Genomic DNA, 19,268 nt, shown 5'->3' on the forward strand with positions numbered 1-19,268 from the left:
TTATAATTTTAATGTAGTTCCTTACTTATTGCTGTCAAAGAAGGTTTTTACTTATATAGTTGATTAAAATTAAGATATATTTTTTTAATTATTATTATAGTTGGACTCAGTCTGGTCACTGATTTACTCATTTTCTTGTTTAATTTGGTTTGTCATTAAATAAAGTGACACTTTTATTTACCTTGTCAGTACACCTCAAAGATAAACCTTTACAGTTGTTAAAATGTTAATAATTTAAAAGAGTTCAATAATAGTGTTAAAGAAAATGTGTTTAATTTCAAAAGAATTGTTTTAATAAAAAAAGTAGGTAAGCAAAGCCAAGTTTGTATAACAAATTTCAGCAACTAAGCAGTTCAAAATGCTTTTTACATCAGAAAAACATGATAACGTCATTAATTATGAAACAATAAAATAAAACCATTACATTTTATTCAGAGTCACCTGATGACATCGTAATGTAGAGCCGTGTATCATCTGCATAGTTATGGTAAAAAATATTATTAGTTTTTAAAGTTTGAGACTGTGGGGGCATATAGATATTAAATAATACAGCTCCTATGATTGAGCCTTGACATGTGACATATAATGTACATTTTAAAAAAGCCAATTGGGCAAAAATTATTGTAAAAACCACATCAGGTGATATAAACAACCATCTCTGATCACAAGAAAAACAAACTCTAGCCTGTAGCTGCGTTTCCATCGCAAATGAACGCAAAATTCAACAAGTAAAAGAAAACAATCTCGCAATAACAATCTTTCCTTTAAATAAGAAACACAATTAAATTCTGATGTGAAAACAATTGTTCACACAATAAATCATTAAAAATCACACTTTAACTCTAACCCTATGTCTTCTTTGTCATTTCCACCAGTAGTAACATTCAGTTGTTGATAATGTGGCAAAACTTGGTTAAATATAGCGAACATGTTGAAAGAAATTCTGTTCTAAAAGATTTGTAAAAGTGAATAAAAAAGGATTGGAAAACTAGATGGAAACATTCAAAATCCTTTTAAAGATAAAAATGAATTTGAATACTTTGTTTACTTGGTTCGATGATTTTGGTCCAAATTACAAAAAGGTTTTGACACCCCTGATATAGAGGAATGCAGACTTATTTGTATCTAAACAATAACTAGGATGAAATATTTAAAATCTTCTGTGTGCAAATACCTTTTTATTCTGATTTATCTAAACCAGAATAAAACTCCCATCAATTCTTGGTATATTTGTATGTTAATTTTGCAAAATATTCAACAACATCTGCGCTGCAAGATGTATTTTACGAGGCAATGCTTCACCTCAATGTGTGAGTCTATAGCACACATAATTATTATGGGAGCAGAGTTTACCACGGGCGGGGATGGCCGTGACTTCAAAGGCTTTGTATGCATGCATGCAGAGCTGCTCCATCTTATGCAAATCACCAGGCAGGGGTTTTACATTTCCAAGACGCACACACATGCAGCAAAAATCAAAGAATCCCGAGGAGTGGACGGATGCGAGTGGAATCACTGATTTTGTTTCAAGTAAGCTGCTGTGTTTTTGTGATCTGAATCCAGAAGATGTGGAGCAAAAACGTAAAAATAAATCTACAGATAAACAAGGCAGATGAAGTGAGGAGTGACCTAGTTTATTTAAAGTCTAGGTAGCAGCTTTGATCAAAGATTGACAATCAAAGTCTGTGTTTCCAAGCTGCGCTTGGTACTTCAGGGAGGTGATGCAACCATAAGGACTCACTGAGTCGACTCTCGATGCTGTCAACTTCTGAAGAAACGACCATGAAATCAGCGCTGTGCACGGCTTTTTGTTCTTTGCTCACCATGAAGAACATTTCCACTTTCTGAAACAAAACTGATTCTGATATTTGGGATTTTCTGGCAGCTTATTTAGACAGCCTATTAGAGGAATAAAAGTTTTGTTTGTTTCTTTTATAGCATTTCTTTCCTGTGTAGTCTTTCTATTATAAGTCAGAGATTCAAAAATACTGAAATCCAGCTTTTTGATCATTCAAAAAAATGACACAGCAGCGAGGAACATCATGAAGTGAAAGCACAGCAGAGCAGAGCTATAAAAAATAGCATTTAAAAAAATGAAATGCAGAGTAATTACCTCCCTGGCGTTTGTTTTTTAGACTGCGCTGTAAATTAGTTTTGTTGGTTCACTGCTCATGAGAAATTCCCATGAAGTAATTTAATTGAACTGCTGCTGGCTAATAACCAAGAAATAATTTCTTTCTATGGTGTATCATCTTCTGATAGCTTTTTCTGTTTCTATTTTTACACAAGAGTAACAGTTAAGGATTTTAAAGACTGTATAACAAATGCTGCCAGGAAGAAATAACCTATTTGGTGTGATTATTTATTAGATGCACCAACTGCATGTGAATAAAAAAATCAAATCACATGTTTGCAGTTTTACACCTTTAGTATAGAAGCTGAGAGTGGACAAACTTTGTTTTGCCATGATAAACTTGTAATAACAAGAAGACCACCGGGAAAAGAATATGCAAAAAGTGGGAAATTAGCTCATTATCTCGAGAAATCCATTGGGAAATTAACTCGTTATATTGAGAAAACAAGGAAATTAAGATGCTATTTAAAGAAAAAACATCTTGTATTTAAGTCTGTATCTCAAGAAAACAGACATTTTCTTTAGAAACCATCATGAAATGAGCCTGTTATGTTGAGAGACCCACATAACTTGTTGTGTTAACTAGCAGAGAAAACTGTGGCTTCAATTTGAACAGGCTCAGCAAAACTGAACAGCAACAGAAGGGAAAAATGTTGCCATGTTTGATGAAGCATTCTCTAATCGTCACAGCCTCCCTGAGTTTTGATGCTGATTGTGCCTCATTTCAACCACAGCTAACCCAGCTGATTACAGGTATGTGATTTTGTCAAGTCAGTATAGACACGTTCTTTTTTTCAGGAATAAGCAATGATCTTGCTTCAAAGTGCAAGTTTCTTTTGTTGGAAATGCTAAAATGTTAGGGTTAGCATTTAGAAATTTTACCAGGATCCCATGTTTGTCCAGTGAGCCAATCAGAGAGAAGAAATCCAGCTGACTGAAAGCTTCGTCTGCTACCCTGTTGTCATGGCTGCAGCCGTTTCACTCCTGAGATTTTATCTGACATTTTCACATCCTGCAGAAACAGCAATATTTCTTTTTTATGCAGTCAGCAATGTGCAGCTCTTTATGCCAAATGCACAGATTTTATTAGTCATATGTGTATCTTATTGTTCTGCCACAAAAAAAAAAAAAAAACATTAAATGTGGTTTACAATATCTGTGAGAGTTGTGAGAAAACATTTACTTCATTTTGTCTTTTTGAAAATCCTTTTCAATCAAGTAAATTTTATGGACTTGCATTTTCATAGAGTGCTTTAACTTTTTTTTACATGCATTTTAAAACATATTTATGTTTACGTTTGTAACATAGCAAAATGCATTTAAAATCACTTGTGAATAAGTTTCTTCATGTGATCAGTCAGTAAAAATCATGCTGCGCCTCACCCTCCGACCACTTCCTGTTGCCTTCTTTGTTGTTTCTGCCAGTTGTAACGTCTAGTTTTTGATCATGTGACTTTTATGATGCAAAAAAGGGCTTACATTGCAGCTGAAAACATTTTAATGAAAGATCTGTGTTTTTTTAAATTGTGTTTTCATTAAGCACATTTATTATCGTAATTCCAAATTTGTGCATTTCTATGGCATTCAAATATATATATTTCATTAGAAATGTTTTGGCTTCTTTACTCCATTCCACATTGAATCAAAGTTTAGTTCCTTCTATCTTATAGCAGTCAAACATAATTCAACTTTTACACTCATGTGAAAATGGCTACAAACAGATTTGCAATTATACAACTTTGAAAAGCAGAAGTTGAGGCTCCTGCACAACCAAAAAGAATGCAATAAGTGGAATGATCCTAAAGAAGGGAAGCAAAAACTAATATCTTGCAACTTTTTCAGTATTCAGTCGTTCAGCTCCTGGTAAGAAATTCATTTTCTTCTCAGTTTTATCAAAAACATGATTCAGTTTACCAGAAAATCTAAAGCACATCGATTAGGATGCTTCTTGATAAATGGAGAATGACTATTTTATTTGGAGTTGTGGCACTTATTATGCTGAGAGCTTTGATGGTTGACTCACGGTGGAGGGAAAAACTTTTCCATGATGTCAGGAATTCATCAATGAATTTAAACTGGTTTACTTTCAAAGTGTCTCTGAATGTATTGTAGTAAATATATAAACAAATGCAACAAGTGGGAGATTTTTTTCTAGTAAATAACATTTTTATAACACCAGAAAGTATGTTCTAGCAGTTTAAAGATTAGGAAAATTTTTAGTTATAGTAGCTTCAGAAACTACTGTAATTATAGGTTTTTTTTCTTCAAATTGCTGACAATTTTCTTCTGAGAATTGTAAATATTAGATTTGCTTTTCTTTGGAAAAAGCAGCTGTCACAACCAGTGGCATAAAAACTGAAGGTTTAAATGAAACATCAACATTTAGCATGATTAATAATTTTCTTTTGTGTTTGCTGAATTATCCAAACAGATAAACACACTTTTCACGCACTGTAAACTTATTTCAGTAATTTCTTAAAAACTGGAGATTTACATCCGTATATTAGGGATTTTAAAATAACTGGGGTTGTTTGTTTTATTCTAACATGTGTAGACTGGTGTTTATTCAATGAAAAATGTAATTCCCTCCTCAATTTGAGAAAAAAAAAGATGTTGACTGGAAGCTGTTAAGGAGAATCAAGTGACAAATGCTGTCATTTTCTGCCATTTTGAGACTATAATTTAGACTCTGAGTCACTGCTGCTTCTGTTTTCTGGAGAATCCAGCTCAATCTCCCAACTTATGTCTGTTGTGTGGTACAACTAAAAACTGCTCATCAAAATGGCAGCTAAGGTGAACATTTGCTGGTCCAGGGTGCACATCTAATTGAACTAAAGCTGAGGTGAAGTGGGTCAGGTGAGGTCAAACAGTCAACCACAACTCTATTTTGGCACACACACATGAAAATGGCTGCTAGCCTGTACATTTATACAACTGTACAACTTTGAAAAGCAGAAGTGGAGCCTCCTGAACAACCAATAAGAATGGTTTCTGGATGGTATGCCAGCCATGGTACAGCGCATATAGCGGCAAAATCAGCTGACCAAACAACCTGGAGTGCCACTTGGGTTGCTAGGTTACCGCGCAGTGCCCATCAATTGTGTCAATAGGGAGATTTTTGAATCTAGCAAACTGGCTCATTAAAAATCATTAATTTACTCCCCCTGGGTACTTAGGCTATTTTTAGAAACAGCTGGGACAAAGCCAGAAGAAAAACAAAAATGAGCAAAATGTGAATTTAATTAATACATCCGTTAATGGTACTTTAGTGGGAACCTGAGGTACCAATTCCTCAAAAGATGTTGTACAAAAAGAGACTAATTTTTATTTTTATGAAGTTTCCAGGGTTAGTCATTCATGATTTGAATAACAGAAAAGGAGGAAGTTCAAATAGTCTCTTCTGTCTATTATGACTGGCAAGAATCCCCTACTCCAGCATCTTTCTCCCCGGTTTCTCACCACACGGCCAGACTGAGATTTAAAAAGGAGCATCAAACGAAGAGCTCGCCATTAGTAGTGCGGATATTGAGCCAATAGTAGCATGTAACAACTGTGATATAGCAACAAAGCCTCAGAGGCTTCATTAGATTGGTTGAAAGACTCACTGCTACTGGAGATCCTTCCTGCAGCATTACAATCCACAACAATGCTTTGAGTATTTCAGAATGGACGCAAAGAGAATTTATAAAGGAGAGTTTGAGCAGTAGCAGAGGTCAAAGGGTGAAATCTCCTGGACTCCTGGGATGACGCATGAGGAGCATAGACTGAGTGAAAATCCTGCTGTGTTGGTCGATGGCTCCTGCGGTCGGTGCCGTTAGAGGTTGGTTTGCTCATGTTCTGTCGACATCAGCCTCCGGGGAAATACTAATGTTTACACAGATTCACACAGCTTTGCTCCTATGAACAACTCGGTGCTGTTGATAATTGGTTCAAAGGCAAACAAAGCTATCCTTTCCTTCATAATACGGTGTGTAAATACATGTTTTTCATTGTGATTGAGGTCAACAGGATGTGGTCTGCCCCTCTGACTCTTATTACTTCCAGGTCAATGTTTTTCACCATCTGTAGTCTCTCATGGATCAAAGCCAGTCAATTTTTTGATGTCTGCACGACAAGGTTATTATAGTTAATAAAAACAAACAAAATAACAAAAGAGTTTCATTAGTTGAAATAAATAAAATGTATTTAAAATGTATACTGACATTATAGATGCAGTGTCCTTCCTTTTTGTGTTTATTAATCCATTTATTAGCCTTTCAAACTGATGTGAGATTTATTTTCTTTTCCCCACACAAGGAGTTTAAGTCAGCTGTCGGCAAATTACAACATAATCCCCTTGATTTATGCTAGTCCTCAAAATGGCAACATCAAAAAATGGGAGAAAACACCATCATCAGTTGGTTGTTTTATCAATAATCAAATTAATTTTTTGAAAATGGTCTCTTCTGTTTAATATTCATTACAATACTTCAACCTTTTTTAATTCTGCACCTAAAAGTTAACCATAGCATAAAAAATAAAACTACTACAAACTAGAACTAAGCAATATTTAACTAATAAGATCTAGCCAACACACTCTAAAAACTAACTAAAACTAACTGTAATAAAAAACTCAAACCTGTTATAAACACAGCTGGTTCTTCTGTTTGCTTTTTTATAACAAGATTCTCAAAGTTAGAGAGGAAAAGTCTATTTCTTAAGTTCAACTAATCTGATGAGTCACAGCATTATGTGGGAGTCTTTGTATGTTTTCTCATTGAAAACCGCGTGAAGCAGAGTATGCAGCTGCATAACGTCAAGCTCAAACTTCATGAGTTAAACTTCAAATACAAGAAAAATGGTAATAAAACAGAAAAGCATGAATAAAAAAAACTCTTCATAAAGCTCAATAACAAACCTCTCCCACACACCTTCACTATCGTAGCCCTCTAAGGCTTTATTTTCGCTGACAGCCTAATAACTGCGATGATCTAGTCTTCAATATGACACATTTAACAAATGAAGCCATGTCTGTACTGCCCACAGTTTTTTGAAAACCAATGCAGTTAGGACATGATCTACGGCTAAGCTAAAAATGTCACATTCATAACAGATTGAGACTCATAGTTATTCCTAAAGTTGTAATTTTATGACTTTATTCTCACAATTTTATTTGTTATTTTTATTTTCTTAGTGTGTCCCTAATATATTTTGCAAGTTTCTACTAACAATTTGATCAATTATCTTTGATTATGAGTTATTATGTGTTTGAGGTAGACACGCCATCACCCTCATCTTTAACTCCCCGGATCAGATTTAATTAATTAATTAATTTTTTTTTTTTTGACACATTCAATTTCTGACTGATGTTGAAATAATAATCTTACTTTAAACCTACACAATATAATAATTCCCCAGTGTTGGTGTACAAACGTCACTCCTGAATTGAAATTATGTATATTTGACCTAAAAAAGCATTTAAAGATGTTTACATTATTCCAAAATCATGCTTGTAGGTTTAAATGTAAGATTTGTACTTCAAATATGTTTTAAAATTTGCACCCCTCAGCTTATATTAAACGTTGTAAACTGAATAATAATCACATTCTACTTCTAGTCCTTTATGTGACCAAAGGTCTGTTTTGCTACTGTAGAAAATTAAATTTCCCTTTTAACTACTCTAGTGCTCTCTGATTGGTTGTCAAATCTTCACTAATAAGATGCAATGGATCATCAGGGGGGAACAAAGATCAAACAATAAAACTGAAACATGAACATAAATTTATGCAAAAATACATAAAACAATGCACTAGAAACATGCAATGCAAACACACTATGTGATAAATACACATGCAGAAGTGCACAGCAGTAGAATTTAGATTTAAGTTTAATTATCTCCACTTGAACCCATTAAAGTCTATTATAATTAGCAGATTATTGAAAGGGAAGTAGATGACAAGCCCAGAGCTGAGACTCAACAGGGGAACCATTTAAACTAGATTTTATGAACCAAAATTAAATGCAAAATGTCAAAATCACAGAAAAATTTACTTGCACATGTTATTTGCTTTTCTGTATGGCTTAATGCTTGAAATAACAATGAAAAGTCACCCAGTGTAGCTATTGTTTCAATCACATACAAAATTCAAACCATATATTTTTTAAACAGCTAAAAGAAAAACATTTCTTCTTCATGTCATATTGTTCTAGCCTCCAGAAGAGCTTTCTCTCTATAAGAAAAAAACTATTTTTATTGCCACGTTTTTGTCACAGCTGATGAGTTATTGACCTTTATTTCCCCGCTGCTTTCTCTGACCTGCATTACAGAGGAGTAATAACCTGAAGCAACAGTATCGGCAAAGGATTGAAAGTGAATGAAAAGAAATAAAAAAGAAGAAATGCATCAATAAAAGTCAGGAGGATTACAACTCTGCAGCTCTGCAATGCTTTTCAGCTCTTTCTATAATTCAAAGGCCCCAATTTGGAGGTAGAGTATATTTTCAAAGGCTTAGACTCATACAAATAAATGTTTGTTTTTTTAATATATAAATTGGACCTCAAGTTTAACTTCCCAGCTTAGTGTCTATTGTTCTAACAGACTTAGTTTTGTTTTAAAAAAAATATGCAGATCAAAGATATTAAGAAAAATAATAATACCTTTGCAGGAAGAGGCAAGGATTCACCAAATGTTATTGTTTGCATCTGGAAATTTTGCGTATGCATACAACGCTGGAGAGCAAAAAGACGATTTTCCTCCCATCCATAGCAGCGCTGCAGGAATAGAACAACGGTTAACAAAATAAAACAATGAAGGCATTATTAGTTAATTTAGCCACAGAAAAACCGATAAGAACAACTTCAAACTACTCCTATTTTTAGTTTTTTCCCTCCTCGCTCACTGCATCGCTAGATACTCACAGGGGAGTTGTCATAGCAACTTACTGACAACAGCAAATGTTATCCAGAGTAATGTCCTTCATTGGCTTGTCATATAAATAAAATAAAAATGCATCTATCTATAAATGAATACAATATGTAACAATGAAAAAAAATGAAAAAAAGAAATGAAGAATGACATAAATTCAAAATTTAAGACAGGGCTTTCTTTTACAAAAATAATAATTTTGTCAAATAAATTTACAAACAATTATTAATAGTTATTAAATTATTTTTACACATCGATGTGAATCGGCTCACATTACATGACAAATTTTATCTATTAAAGATTTATATGTGTGTAACATGTTGTTACTGCCAGTGCCACAAAGACAGATTTTTATTCAGCAATACCCTGAACTGGTTTGAAATCACACCATTACATCATCCAAGCACCATTATTTCAGCATCACATGTTGATGAACAGCAGTGAATCTGATTCCTGTTGCTCCTGCTGTGTAATAACTACACCATGTGGCAAAACACCAGCAACAAACACCAAAAACACCAGCCCCTCTGTCTGCACGGCCGACTCGGTTAATGAGCCGACAATGTGATTTTCCCTCTTCTCATTTTACACATCTGAACGCGCCGCCCACAGACGACGACTGAAATAGCTGCAGTCTAATGGTCCTGAGAAAACAAACATCTCGCCGCTTCCCGTCGTCTCCTGAGAATAATTCCTCTACGAGCGAGAATTGATAAAAAAAAAACTGCAAAGGAGCAGCCTCTGATTTTAAATATCTTTTTATGAGAAGGATCACTGGGACATGTGTAAGAATAAAAAGTGAAATATTTAAAACCTTAATAACACTTTTAAAGAAAACAAAAACAGCTTGATATTCTGCAAAGTGCAGCAAACCAGGTCCACAGACTAAGAACTTCCACAATTTATGTTAGGATTGGTATATGGCCTATACAAAACATGTTCATTACATCTTTTGCACAAAATTATTCTCAGAAAATGAGACTTTTGTGCTCAGTTCTGCCCATTTCAAGCTGTTTTAGGGCCTCTTGTCACCATACTCAACATTTGCACTTGCACGTAAAAATAACTGGAGACCATTAAACAACCGTACATCTTTGAAAAGCAGAAGTGGAGCATCCTGCACAACCAACAAGTCTTGCAAGCGATTTCCGGATGGTAAGTCAACAACAAAACAGTAAAACCAGCTGACCATAGATGGTGGAACTCAACCTGGGTTGCCAGGTGACAAGCTGGGCTCCACTGGGGTTGCTAGGTAACTCACAATGCCCCTTTAGGCTTTTGAAACGGTTAATTTTCCTGACCTCAAAAAGCATCAACATATTGCCAAAATGACAGCTGGGGTTTTTTTTTTAAAGCACGAGGGCTGTTTATAGAGCAGTTGAGACCCAAGTGGAATTTTTAAAAATGTGCTCACTGATTTAAGACATTTAGATTAAATCTGCTATTTTAAATCACTTTCTTTTACTTCCATGAGTAATGAATTGTTTATATTGAAAGTTTTGCCGAATTTAAACTCTTCTATGGTGTTTTTAAAGTGTTACATTGACTTATTTGTCATCATGTTTCTAATAATAAACTTCACCAATGTTTGTCTTTTATTATTTTAGCTCATATGAGGGAGGATGAAGTCCAGCATATGATGCATCTGCAGCTGCAGTGTGAGCAGATGGAAACTGCGAGGCTTTGCCACCAAACGCCTGACATTTAACATCTGTCGCTCTGCTGAAAGGCATCTGCTGGTGACAAATTCTCCTTTAGGCTGATACAGGTCTAACTGTTTCTTCTTTTTTTTAAAAAAATTAAACTTACTGCCACATAACAGCTGCTTAGTGGGAGTATGTTCGCCATCATATTATTCTGGGATCATTCCTTCCTTACAATCTGATATAAAAAGAGGACGACAGGTTGGAAGCACAAAAACTTTCTGAGTCAGATCCAGACTCAAATTTGGCTCATCAAAGCAATATATCTAGGCTGGGAGGGAGCGAGAGAGAGCAAGACTTTAAGTGAACAAAAGATCGGCTTTTCTGGAGACAGTGGACATCTTAAAGGAGACCTAATAATACGCAAAAATCACATTTTTAAAATGTTTTTTCTTCCATTTTGGTTTCTATTGCTTCTAAAACCAACCCAAGAGCTTAGAAAAACACCCAGCTGTTTTCTTTGGCAATAAGTTCATGTTTAGAAAATGAGTTGTTTCAAAGACCTTCAGATTGTTAAGTCACGCTGCACTGTTACCTAGCAACCCCAGCTGAGCTCCAGCATGTTTGGTCAGCTGGTTTTACTGCTGCAATGAAGACAAGTCAACTATTGCTGACTTACAATTCATTTTTTCCCACTATTACTAGTAAAAAAAAAAAAACATCCAAAACCCCAAAAATATTATCAGAAAATCTGCAGCAGACATTTCCTACAACTAGATAAAGAAGAAAATAAATCAGCAGATATACTTTTAAAAGGCATTTATTGATGAAATACACGTTTATGGTTTGACAAAAGCTTCTGTAGGTTTGTATGTAAGAAATTCCAGCCCAATCCTAAACCACGATACATCTTGTGTTTAAGTGTAAACCAGATCATAAAATGTGCAATAAATAATACAAGGACAAGGACACCAAATAAGTGCCTGAGTTAACCTGCAGGAGGAAAAGGAAACGAAAGTGAAATAAAATCCAGTCCAAATCTATCTCTGTGTTTTGGGTGGATTAGTGTGAGATTTCCTGATCAACGTGAGGAACCAGAAGGCATTTAGAGACCTGAGGAGCTGGCTGCAAAAAAACTAAACAAAAAACAGACAATGGGGCTGAAACAGTCTGGAAAAGGTATATTGCACACTTTGTTTGCAAATAGAATAAACCACATGTTCTTTTTCTGCGCTCACAAAGGGAAAATTTTGTTAACATTAAAACACTACAGGAAAACTCAGTCGCAAAGAAACAGACAAAACATGGCAAGTTAAAAATTTCTCCTTCAGCAGAGATAGAAACATTTTAAAAGTGATCAAATTTAGAGAAAATCTCCACAGATCTGGAAGAAATTTTGTTTAATTTAAAAACAACAAGTTCACCTTTGATCAAGAATTTATAGCAATAATTTGTAGCGATGTGAAAATAACAAATCTCAAAGATTTATTTTGATTTTGACTTAAATGTTTCAGAAAATCAAGCCAGTTTTAATATCTGACAAAAAAATGTATACAAAATGCAGTTTTCAAATTATGATTTCCTTTATTGAGTAGAAAAATCAAACTATCATAAAGTATTAGGACCGCACAAAGAAAAAACATAACCAGAATTAAATTGTAATATTTCAATAATAAAGTTTTAAGATTACAACAATAAAGCCAAAGTAATAAGAAAAAGGTACTAAAACTACAAGAATTCAAAAATAATGCAAGAATAAAGTCATAGTATTGCAAGTTTATTTCCATAAATTTATTCTTGAAATATTAAACTGCTCTTAAAATATTACGACTTTATTCTCATTATTTCAACTTCACCCTTGTAATTTTATTTTTTTATTTATTCTTATGATAGTCCTAATATTCTGTCTTTTTTAAAATAAATATTAATGAATTATTGACCTAAAACAAGCTCATGTATCTTGCTGAAAAGTTATTTGTAAGTTAATTTTGTGTAATTTTAAGTGTACTTAGACATAAAACCATTTTTGTTTCTTTTTTGCAGTGTAGTAGAGGAACATTCCTGGCAATCACACCAGAAAGTCCAGATCCGAGTGTCTGATAAAACAACAGTAACAAAAATGTACATAAAAAATAGTAATGACTAAAAAAAAGGGGGTGGAGGGGTGTTGGAGAGTCCTAGTCAAAGTGTGGACTTCAAAATAACTGAAATCTGGCAATATGGCTAAATAAAATGATTTATGAAATGTAAGCTCTGCAATGCTTTCTGGTAATGAGGAAACTAAAGGTTTATGGTGAGTCAGTCAGCTTTAGATAGGATTTTTAAAATAATAAATCATAGTTTGAAAACTGATTTTTGCATTTTCTCAGTAACAGCTAAACAAAACCTTCCACACTTTCAAAGTGGAGACTTATTTCACAGCAGAGTCTGTTTAAAAGTTCAGTCTGCAGCCAGAATCATTGAGGAAATATTGTTTAATGCAAGAGAGACAGCAGAATAACCTTATAGAAGACCTTTTATTAAAATGTTTATCTGCAGCTGAGCTAGCTCTACCATGAACCTCTGACAAGCAGCATGTCTTAATGTTGGTCCCAATAAAGAGCTAAACATCGATCTGTTCCAGTCAGCTGGGAGTGAAAACCTTATCAGCAGAATCCATTAAAAAAAAATAATAATTCAGATTTCCCCCAGAGCGCCGCAGAAAGTCTGGGATGTTAAAACCGAACCAGCTGATTTGAAACCAAGCAAGTCTCAATCTGACTGGTGCAAACATCTCACCAAAGAATCCCATAAAAAGTGTGATTTCTATTTGAGCCATGAAATTGGTGCCAGCACATCTAATTTCTCACCACTTTACTTTTAGTTCTCACAGAATCCGCCTCATCGGGCCTCAACTTGTTTAAAATCCCCTTGGCTTTCAATCGCAGCAGCTGGGTAAAGCAGACAAATCAATACGGAGGAACGAGGGAGGGGAACAGCACCTTTATCTGCACAGAGAGGCAGAACCGACGAGAAACGACACCAGAAACAAAAACCAATAGGTGACGTTTCGCACAGCGCCTTTTCGTCGCGGACTGGATTTGTGCAGGAAAACTTGGAGATGAGGGAATGTTAGCACCATAGAAAGCACCAGTGATGAAGTCTGACCGTCACTGTGAGGGAAAACTCCACCTTTTCCATCACCATTGAACAAAAAAACTGTGTTAGTATTTGTCCACAAATTATTTTTCAATCCACTGCACAACCTAAAGCTGTTTAATCTTAAATATTTCAGATGCACCACATTGAAAAATTATACCACCTGACAACCGTTAACTTCTCAAACTGAGTTCCCTCAATTACAGCAGAAACAGCAGGAATAAACGGGCAAGTGAGGCATTTGTGGTTCATTCTCACGGCATAAACACAAAACTGACCCAAGTAGTTTTGGTCTAGTTTCTAGTGCAAATATATGATGGTGTCCAAGAGCAACTGTAGATAAAAAAAAGAGAGAGAAAGAGAGAAAAACTTTCTGCCAAAAAACTAACATTTTAAGATTAATATCAGAAGTTCTAGAAAAAATTTGGAATTTTCGTTTTTTCTAGAAAACTTCTTAAATTAATCTAAAAATTTCTGAATTTTTGGGTGGAAATTTATTCCTCTATTTTTCTATCTTTTACAGGTTTAAAACGCTGCCGTACAAATATCTTAGTACACTTGAAATTTGGAAACTAAAACTATGAGCTTGATTTAAGTAAATTAAAATAATAATAATAGTCGCACTGGAAGTTTATTTCACTTGAAACATGGGAAAAGGTCTTGTTACAGGTGAAATAATTTGTCAGTGGAAACATAACGTTTTCATCAATATTTAGTCATTATTGACCTGAAACAAGCTCTTATATCTTGGTATAATTACCTGTAGGCTAATTTTGTCTTAATTCAAGTGAGCCAAGATATTTGCACTAGAAACTATTAAAAACTAGTTTATAATATTTTGTGTTCTTGCGGATTTTCCTTGTTTTCTAGTCACAGCAGCACCATGTTGGATGTTTTACAGCTTCTTCACCTGAAGAAGAGCTGATGTACCTCAAGGAAAACAGAAAAAGTTCAGCAGAAACCAACAAAGATGAGGAGAAGCTGGAATACACAAAACAGATATTTAAAAGCCCAGAGTCGACGAACTGAACAGTTTTACCGTTTAACAAAATGAATGTGTAAATAAAGCAGCTGTGATGCAAACTTAGAGTTTCTATTGAAGTAGGGAAGAAAAAAACACCTTTAAAAAGAGATTTGGAAGTACAGAAAATGTCAATTTAAGTGTTTTACCAAGAAAAAGAAAAATAGTCCTGTTAGCTCATTGTTTTTGGTTTAAAAGCCATTTCAAGAATAACTTTTTCTGATTGAAAATATTCCTCCAAGTCTATTAAAAGTATTTGAAACTTAATTTCATAACCGAGTTTCCCACAAAAAATCCCATAAAATATAAAGTTTGTCGCTGTTTTTAATTTTAATCAAATTTGCCAAAAAGTGAAAAACGGCAAATAAAGAACTTTTAAATACTGAATTTTTACCGTGAACATAATTTTGTACATTTTTGTTTATTTATGGTAATTATTTGATGTTTAGGTCCTAGTTTTTCTTGATTATGTTTTGTAGTTAGTAAAGCAGCCACAAATTGTGCAATGAAAAAAAAATTCTGTTCATAAAAATGCATCAAAATTCACTTTTTTTATGGCAAATAAAATGATAGATTGTTCTCTGATGTTATATTCTGTGTTTAGTAAAAATGAGAACAGGTTTAAAAAGAAATGCCACAGAAAGTTATTGCTAGAGAAGCTTAAGAAATTAAATGAGTTTTCATGAGTGGTAAATTAAAAAAAGATCATAATTAACAGAAATAAAGGCTTGAAAACATCAGTACAGATGTAATTAGTCTAAAGTTACATAGATAGACTTATTTATTGAGATGCATCTGGACGGATGTTAATGGAAAGTGAAGTGGAAGGAAAAAGTGTGGCAGAAGATGATGCACAAAAGGCTGTAGTTCCTTATTTTTTCACGGTCAAATCTCCTAAATATTGTTTTACAACATATTTTAATGACTATAATAATAAAAGTAAATTGATGCATTTCTAATAAAATGGCTTCACAGAAACCAAAAACAATGAGCAGCCATGCTGTGAGTGCTTTAATGGTGCAGATGTGTCAGCTGCGTTTGTCTGGATTTGTTGCCATGGAGACACAGTGCATGTCAGTAAATGGTATTATTGTTGAAATGATAAAAATACATTCATTCATGTATTTTTACATGAATGAGTGAATAAATTTTCACTTTCAGAAAGTGAAAATATTGTGTAAGTTGTAATCCTTAAAAACAAATATCAGTTTAACTTCTTGAATGATTTTAAATAACATTTCAGTTATTCCCCATCATGAAGAAGCATCTAAATAAAACATTTCACATGTGAAAAGGTGACGGTTCTGCATTTGCTTGGGAAAAACAGAAAAGCAAGAAACTTTTCTAAGATCTGGGGATTTAAGAGAAGAACTTTAGAAGATTTGCTGCATCACACAGTTAAGAACAGAATGTGGTTACAGAATAAATCTCCTTAATATTACAAACGCACATTTAAAAAGCACCAAACGACCCAGCTGTGGTCATTTTATTCTCAATTTCAATATTAAAATGCTCTAAGTAATGCCTCAGCCCCTGTTAAAACCTGAATTTGTGTTCTTGAATGCTGGCTGTCCTGCAAAAAAAAATTTTTTTTTAAATCCCAATACTTGTGGCAGAAACAAAAACTGAAATGTCAAATAAATTTTTCAGGAATGAATCAGAAGACTGTGCAGCTTCTCCAGCTGGGAGTGAGAATAAAAGATGCGACAGCGAGACGACCATTCTGAAGTGTTTCTTATTTTAAATGCCTTTTTCCCAAATTTGTCCACATTTAAACACCAAAAAGCTGCAAGTGGAGCTGATGAGTCCAGATTATAAAAACCCTTAGAAATTAAGTTTCTACAGAAGAGGGTTAGGTACACTGAAAAAAATTAAAAATAATTCTGACTTTTCCACAGAATTCTGAATTTAAGGTCAAAACTGTCAAAACTCCTCAAAATTTTGTCTTTTTTTTCTTCAAAATCCCATCTTTAATCTCAGATTTTTAACTTTAATCTCAGAATTTCAACTTTTATCTCAGAATTGAGATTTTTAAATTAGAATTCTGACTTTGATCTCATAATTTTTATTTTAACATGAGACTTCTGACATTTTCTTATCATATTTCTGACTTTAGTCTAAAGTTACTTAGATATAAATATCTATCTTTTATTATTTTTATCTATCTGTGTAAAAAGTCAAACATCTGGGATCTTTGACTTTCTTCCTAGCTTTTAGATTGTTTTGATTTTTCTCTGATTTTTCTTTTAGCATGTTTTGGACTTTAATCTCATAATCCTGGCTTCTTTCTCAGAATTCTGACTTTCGTCAGATTCCAGTTTTGTTTTTTCCTTCGGATTTCTGACTTCAATCTTCTAAGATCATAAATCAGAATTATTAATTTTTTTAATTCAGTGGCCCTAATCCCCCTCTGTAAATTTCTGCTGCTAAAAAAAGTGCAGGAACACGAGGACGGATGTTAAAGACTGCTTAGTGTGAGGAAAACTACATTTAAATGGCTTCAATCTGCCTAAACCACGACATCTTAAACGCCTTTTTCTCTACATGAGCTTGAAGCTGGGGACAGTTTTCCTCCTTAAAGTCAATTCACATATTCAGACCCCACAAACACATAAATGGTTGCAGATTTGATATAAGCTGTTTTGTGTCCTTGTCAGACAACATAAAGATGCTTTCATATAATCTGATACTGATAGCAAGTCTGTCTTTATCACCATATAGATAGCACTTCAGGGATCCACTCTCTTTTCTATTTAACAGTCTAAAGTCTCTCTTCAATCTCTCTGTAATGACATTTTATGTACAATATCAGCATATCGAACATAAATTACTACACACAAAAAAAAAGCCTATTCACAATTGACAATCATCAGGAATCCAAATCAGACATAATGGAAATAAAATAATAAAAAAACAATTCAGAGGAAATTGATTTATCAGCCTAAAATTAATGGATGTTATATAACTTTTCCATAAACTTTCTGTGCTCCCAGAACATGTTGTGTTGTGAAAAGACGCCTTTTTATGTATATTCTTATTTATATATAAAAAAAAGACCTTCCTCTCCCGTCAGTCATCGTCTGAGGAGGATGAAGCTCAAAAACATGTTCAGATGACTCCCGACATCTTGTTTGTGTGTAAACAGAGCACCAGTAGTGTCTTGGTTCATGTCTTTTCTGTACAAAAGTATAAATATATGCTTTTCTCTCCTTTTTTTTCCATTTTTCTCTTTTTGTTCACATATGTAGGATGTAGCAGACGAAGAAAAAGGTTGTTTTAGTTTGTAAAATCGCGCCGGTGTTGCAGGTTCTGTGCCAGTTTTTGTCTCATTAGATGTCGAATTGCTGGCTTTTGTTGACGTCAGGTGTTTGCTTGGTGTTGATTGATCGTCTTTGCATAAATAATAATAAAAAAAAAATCAAAATAAAAAGAAGAAAGTTTCACTGCGGCGAAGGAGCCGACCAAAAGGATCCAAATAAAACAACCATTGTGTCCGTTGTAGCTACAGCAGGTCCATCTTCGGTCTGTAATGGAGCAGGAGTGGAGATTTCTGGAATGGACAACAACATTTTGAAAGTTTTACCAAGTATTTTTTTATAGTCTCTTGTGCAAATATCTTTGTGCAAACAGATAATCTATCAGTTGAACTTATACTTTTTCAACAAAAATATCATTATTTACTTAAGACAAGCTCTCATATCTTGCTCAAAAGGCACTTTTGAGTTAGTTTTGTCTAATTTAAACACTACTCAGATATTTGCTCTAGAAACCAGGCTAAAAAACTTGGTAAGATTTTGTGTTTTTGCAGTGCTGGACTCTCTTAGTTGCTGATCACATGACTCGTGCGACGCATAAAAACTGTTTCCATTGCAGTTTTGCCAAATACACAAATTCTGAGATGGCCGAAAAAAACACTTCATCCTAGTGGAAAAACTTTTTTCTTCACAACTGTTGCATTTCAATTAAGCAAATTTATTTTTTGTGTAGTTATGTGGACAATGGAAACACAACAAATGAGAGGAGACAAAAACCAATTATTGTTTAGAATAGGGTTTAGTTTAACAACATGCAACAGGATTAAGTCTATAAAAAGATTTCATAACCGACAGGCGATAAAATTTAAATTAATTGTGTTCTTGTCTTTATGATGGAATTCCTATTTATTTCCTCAAAACTGCCAGAATTTGTTACCTTAAATCTCCATCTTGTCACAACAACAAATTTCAAAGTGTGGTCCTTTCCCAGGATTTCCTCGTTGCATAAAATGTCCAGCTGTAAAAAGAAGCAAGAAAAAGAAAAAACAAACAAACAAACAAAAAAGCAAATTTAATGAAAAACATAAGATCAGAGAGATCGAAGGAGGAAATTAAAATGTTCCTCCCCACAGAAAGCCGACTGGATGAGCTCAGTGGGTGAAGTGTGAGGATT

The 19,268-nt window shown here is 34.0% G+C and overlaps 1 protein-coding gene across 1 annotated transcript in view; it reads right to left on the reverse strand.

Annotated features, from left to right (window-relative positions):
* Nucleotides 1-11,485: 11,485 nt before the first annotated feature.
* LOC122837051 (polycomb group RING finger protein 3) overlaps nucleotides 11,486-19,268 on the reverse strand; it is a 48,241-nt gene continuing 40,458 nt past the window's right edge. The window contains exons 9-10 of the mRNA XM_044127117.1: nucleotides 19,032-19,112; nucleotides 11,486-18,390 (exon numbers count right to left, since the gene is read on the reverse strand). Coding sequence (XP_043983052.1) covers nucleotides 18,343-18,390; nucleotides 19,032-19,112 — 129 coding nt within the window. The 3' untranslated portion in view covers nucleotides 11,486-18,342. The remainder of the gene's footprint in view (nucleotides 18,391-19,031; nucleotides 19,113-19,268) is intronic.

The sequence above is a fragment of the Gambusia affinis genome, linkage group LG09, assembly GCF_019740435.1.
Source record: "Gambusia affinis linkage group LG09, SWU_Gaff_1.0, whole genome shotgun sequence".
In the NCBI taxonomy this organism is placed as follows: domain Eukaryota; kingdom Metazoa; phylum Chordata; class Actinopteri; order Cyprinodontiformes; family Poeciliidae; genus Gambusia; species Gambusia affinis.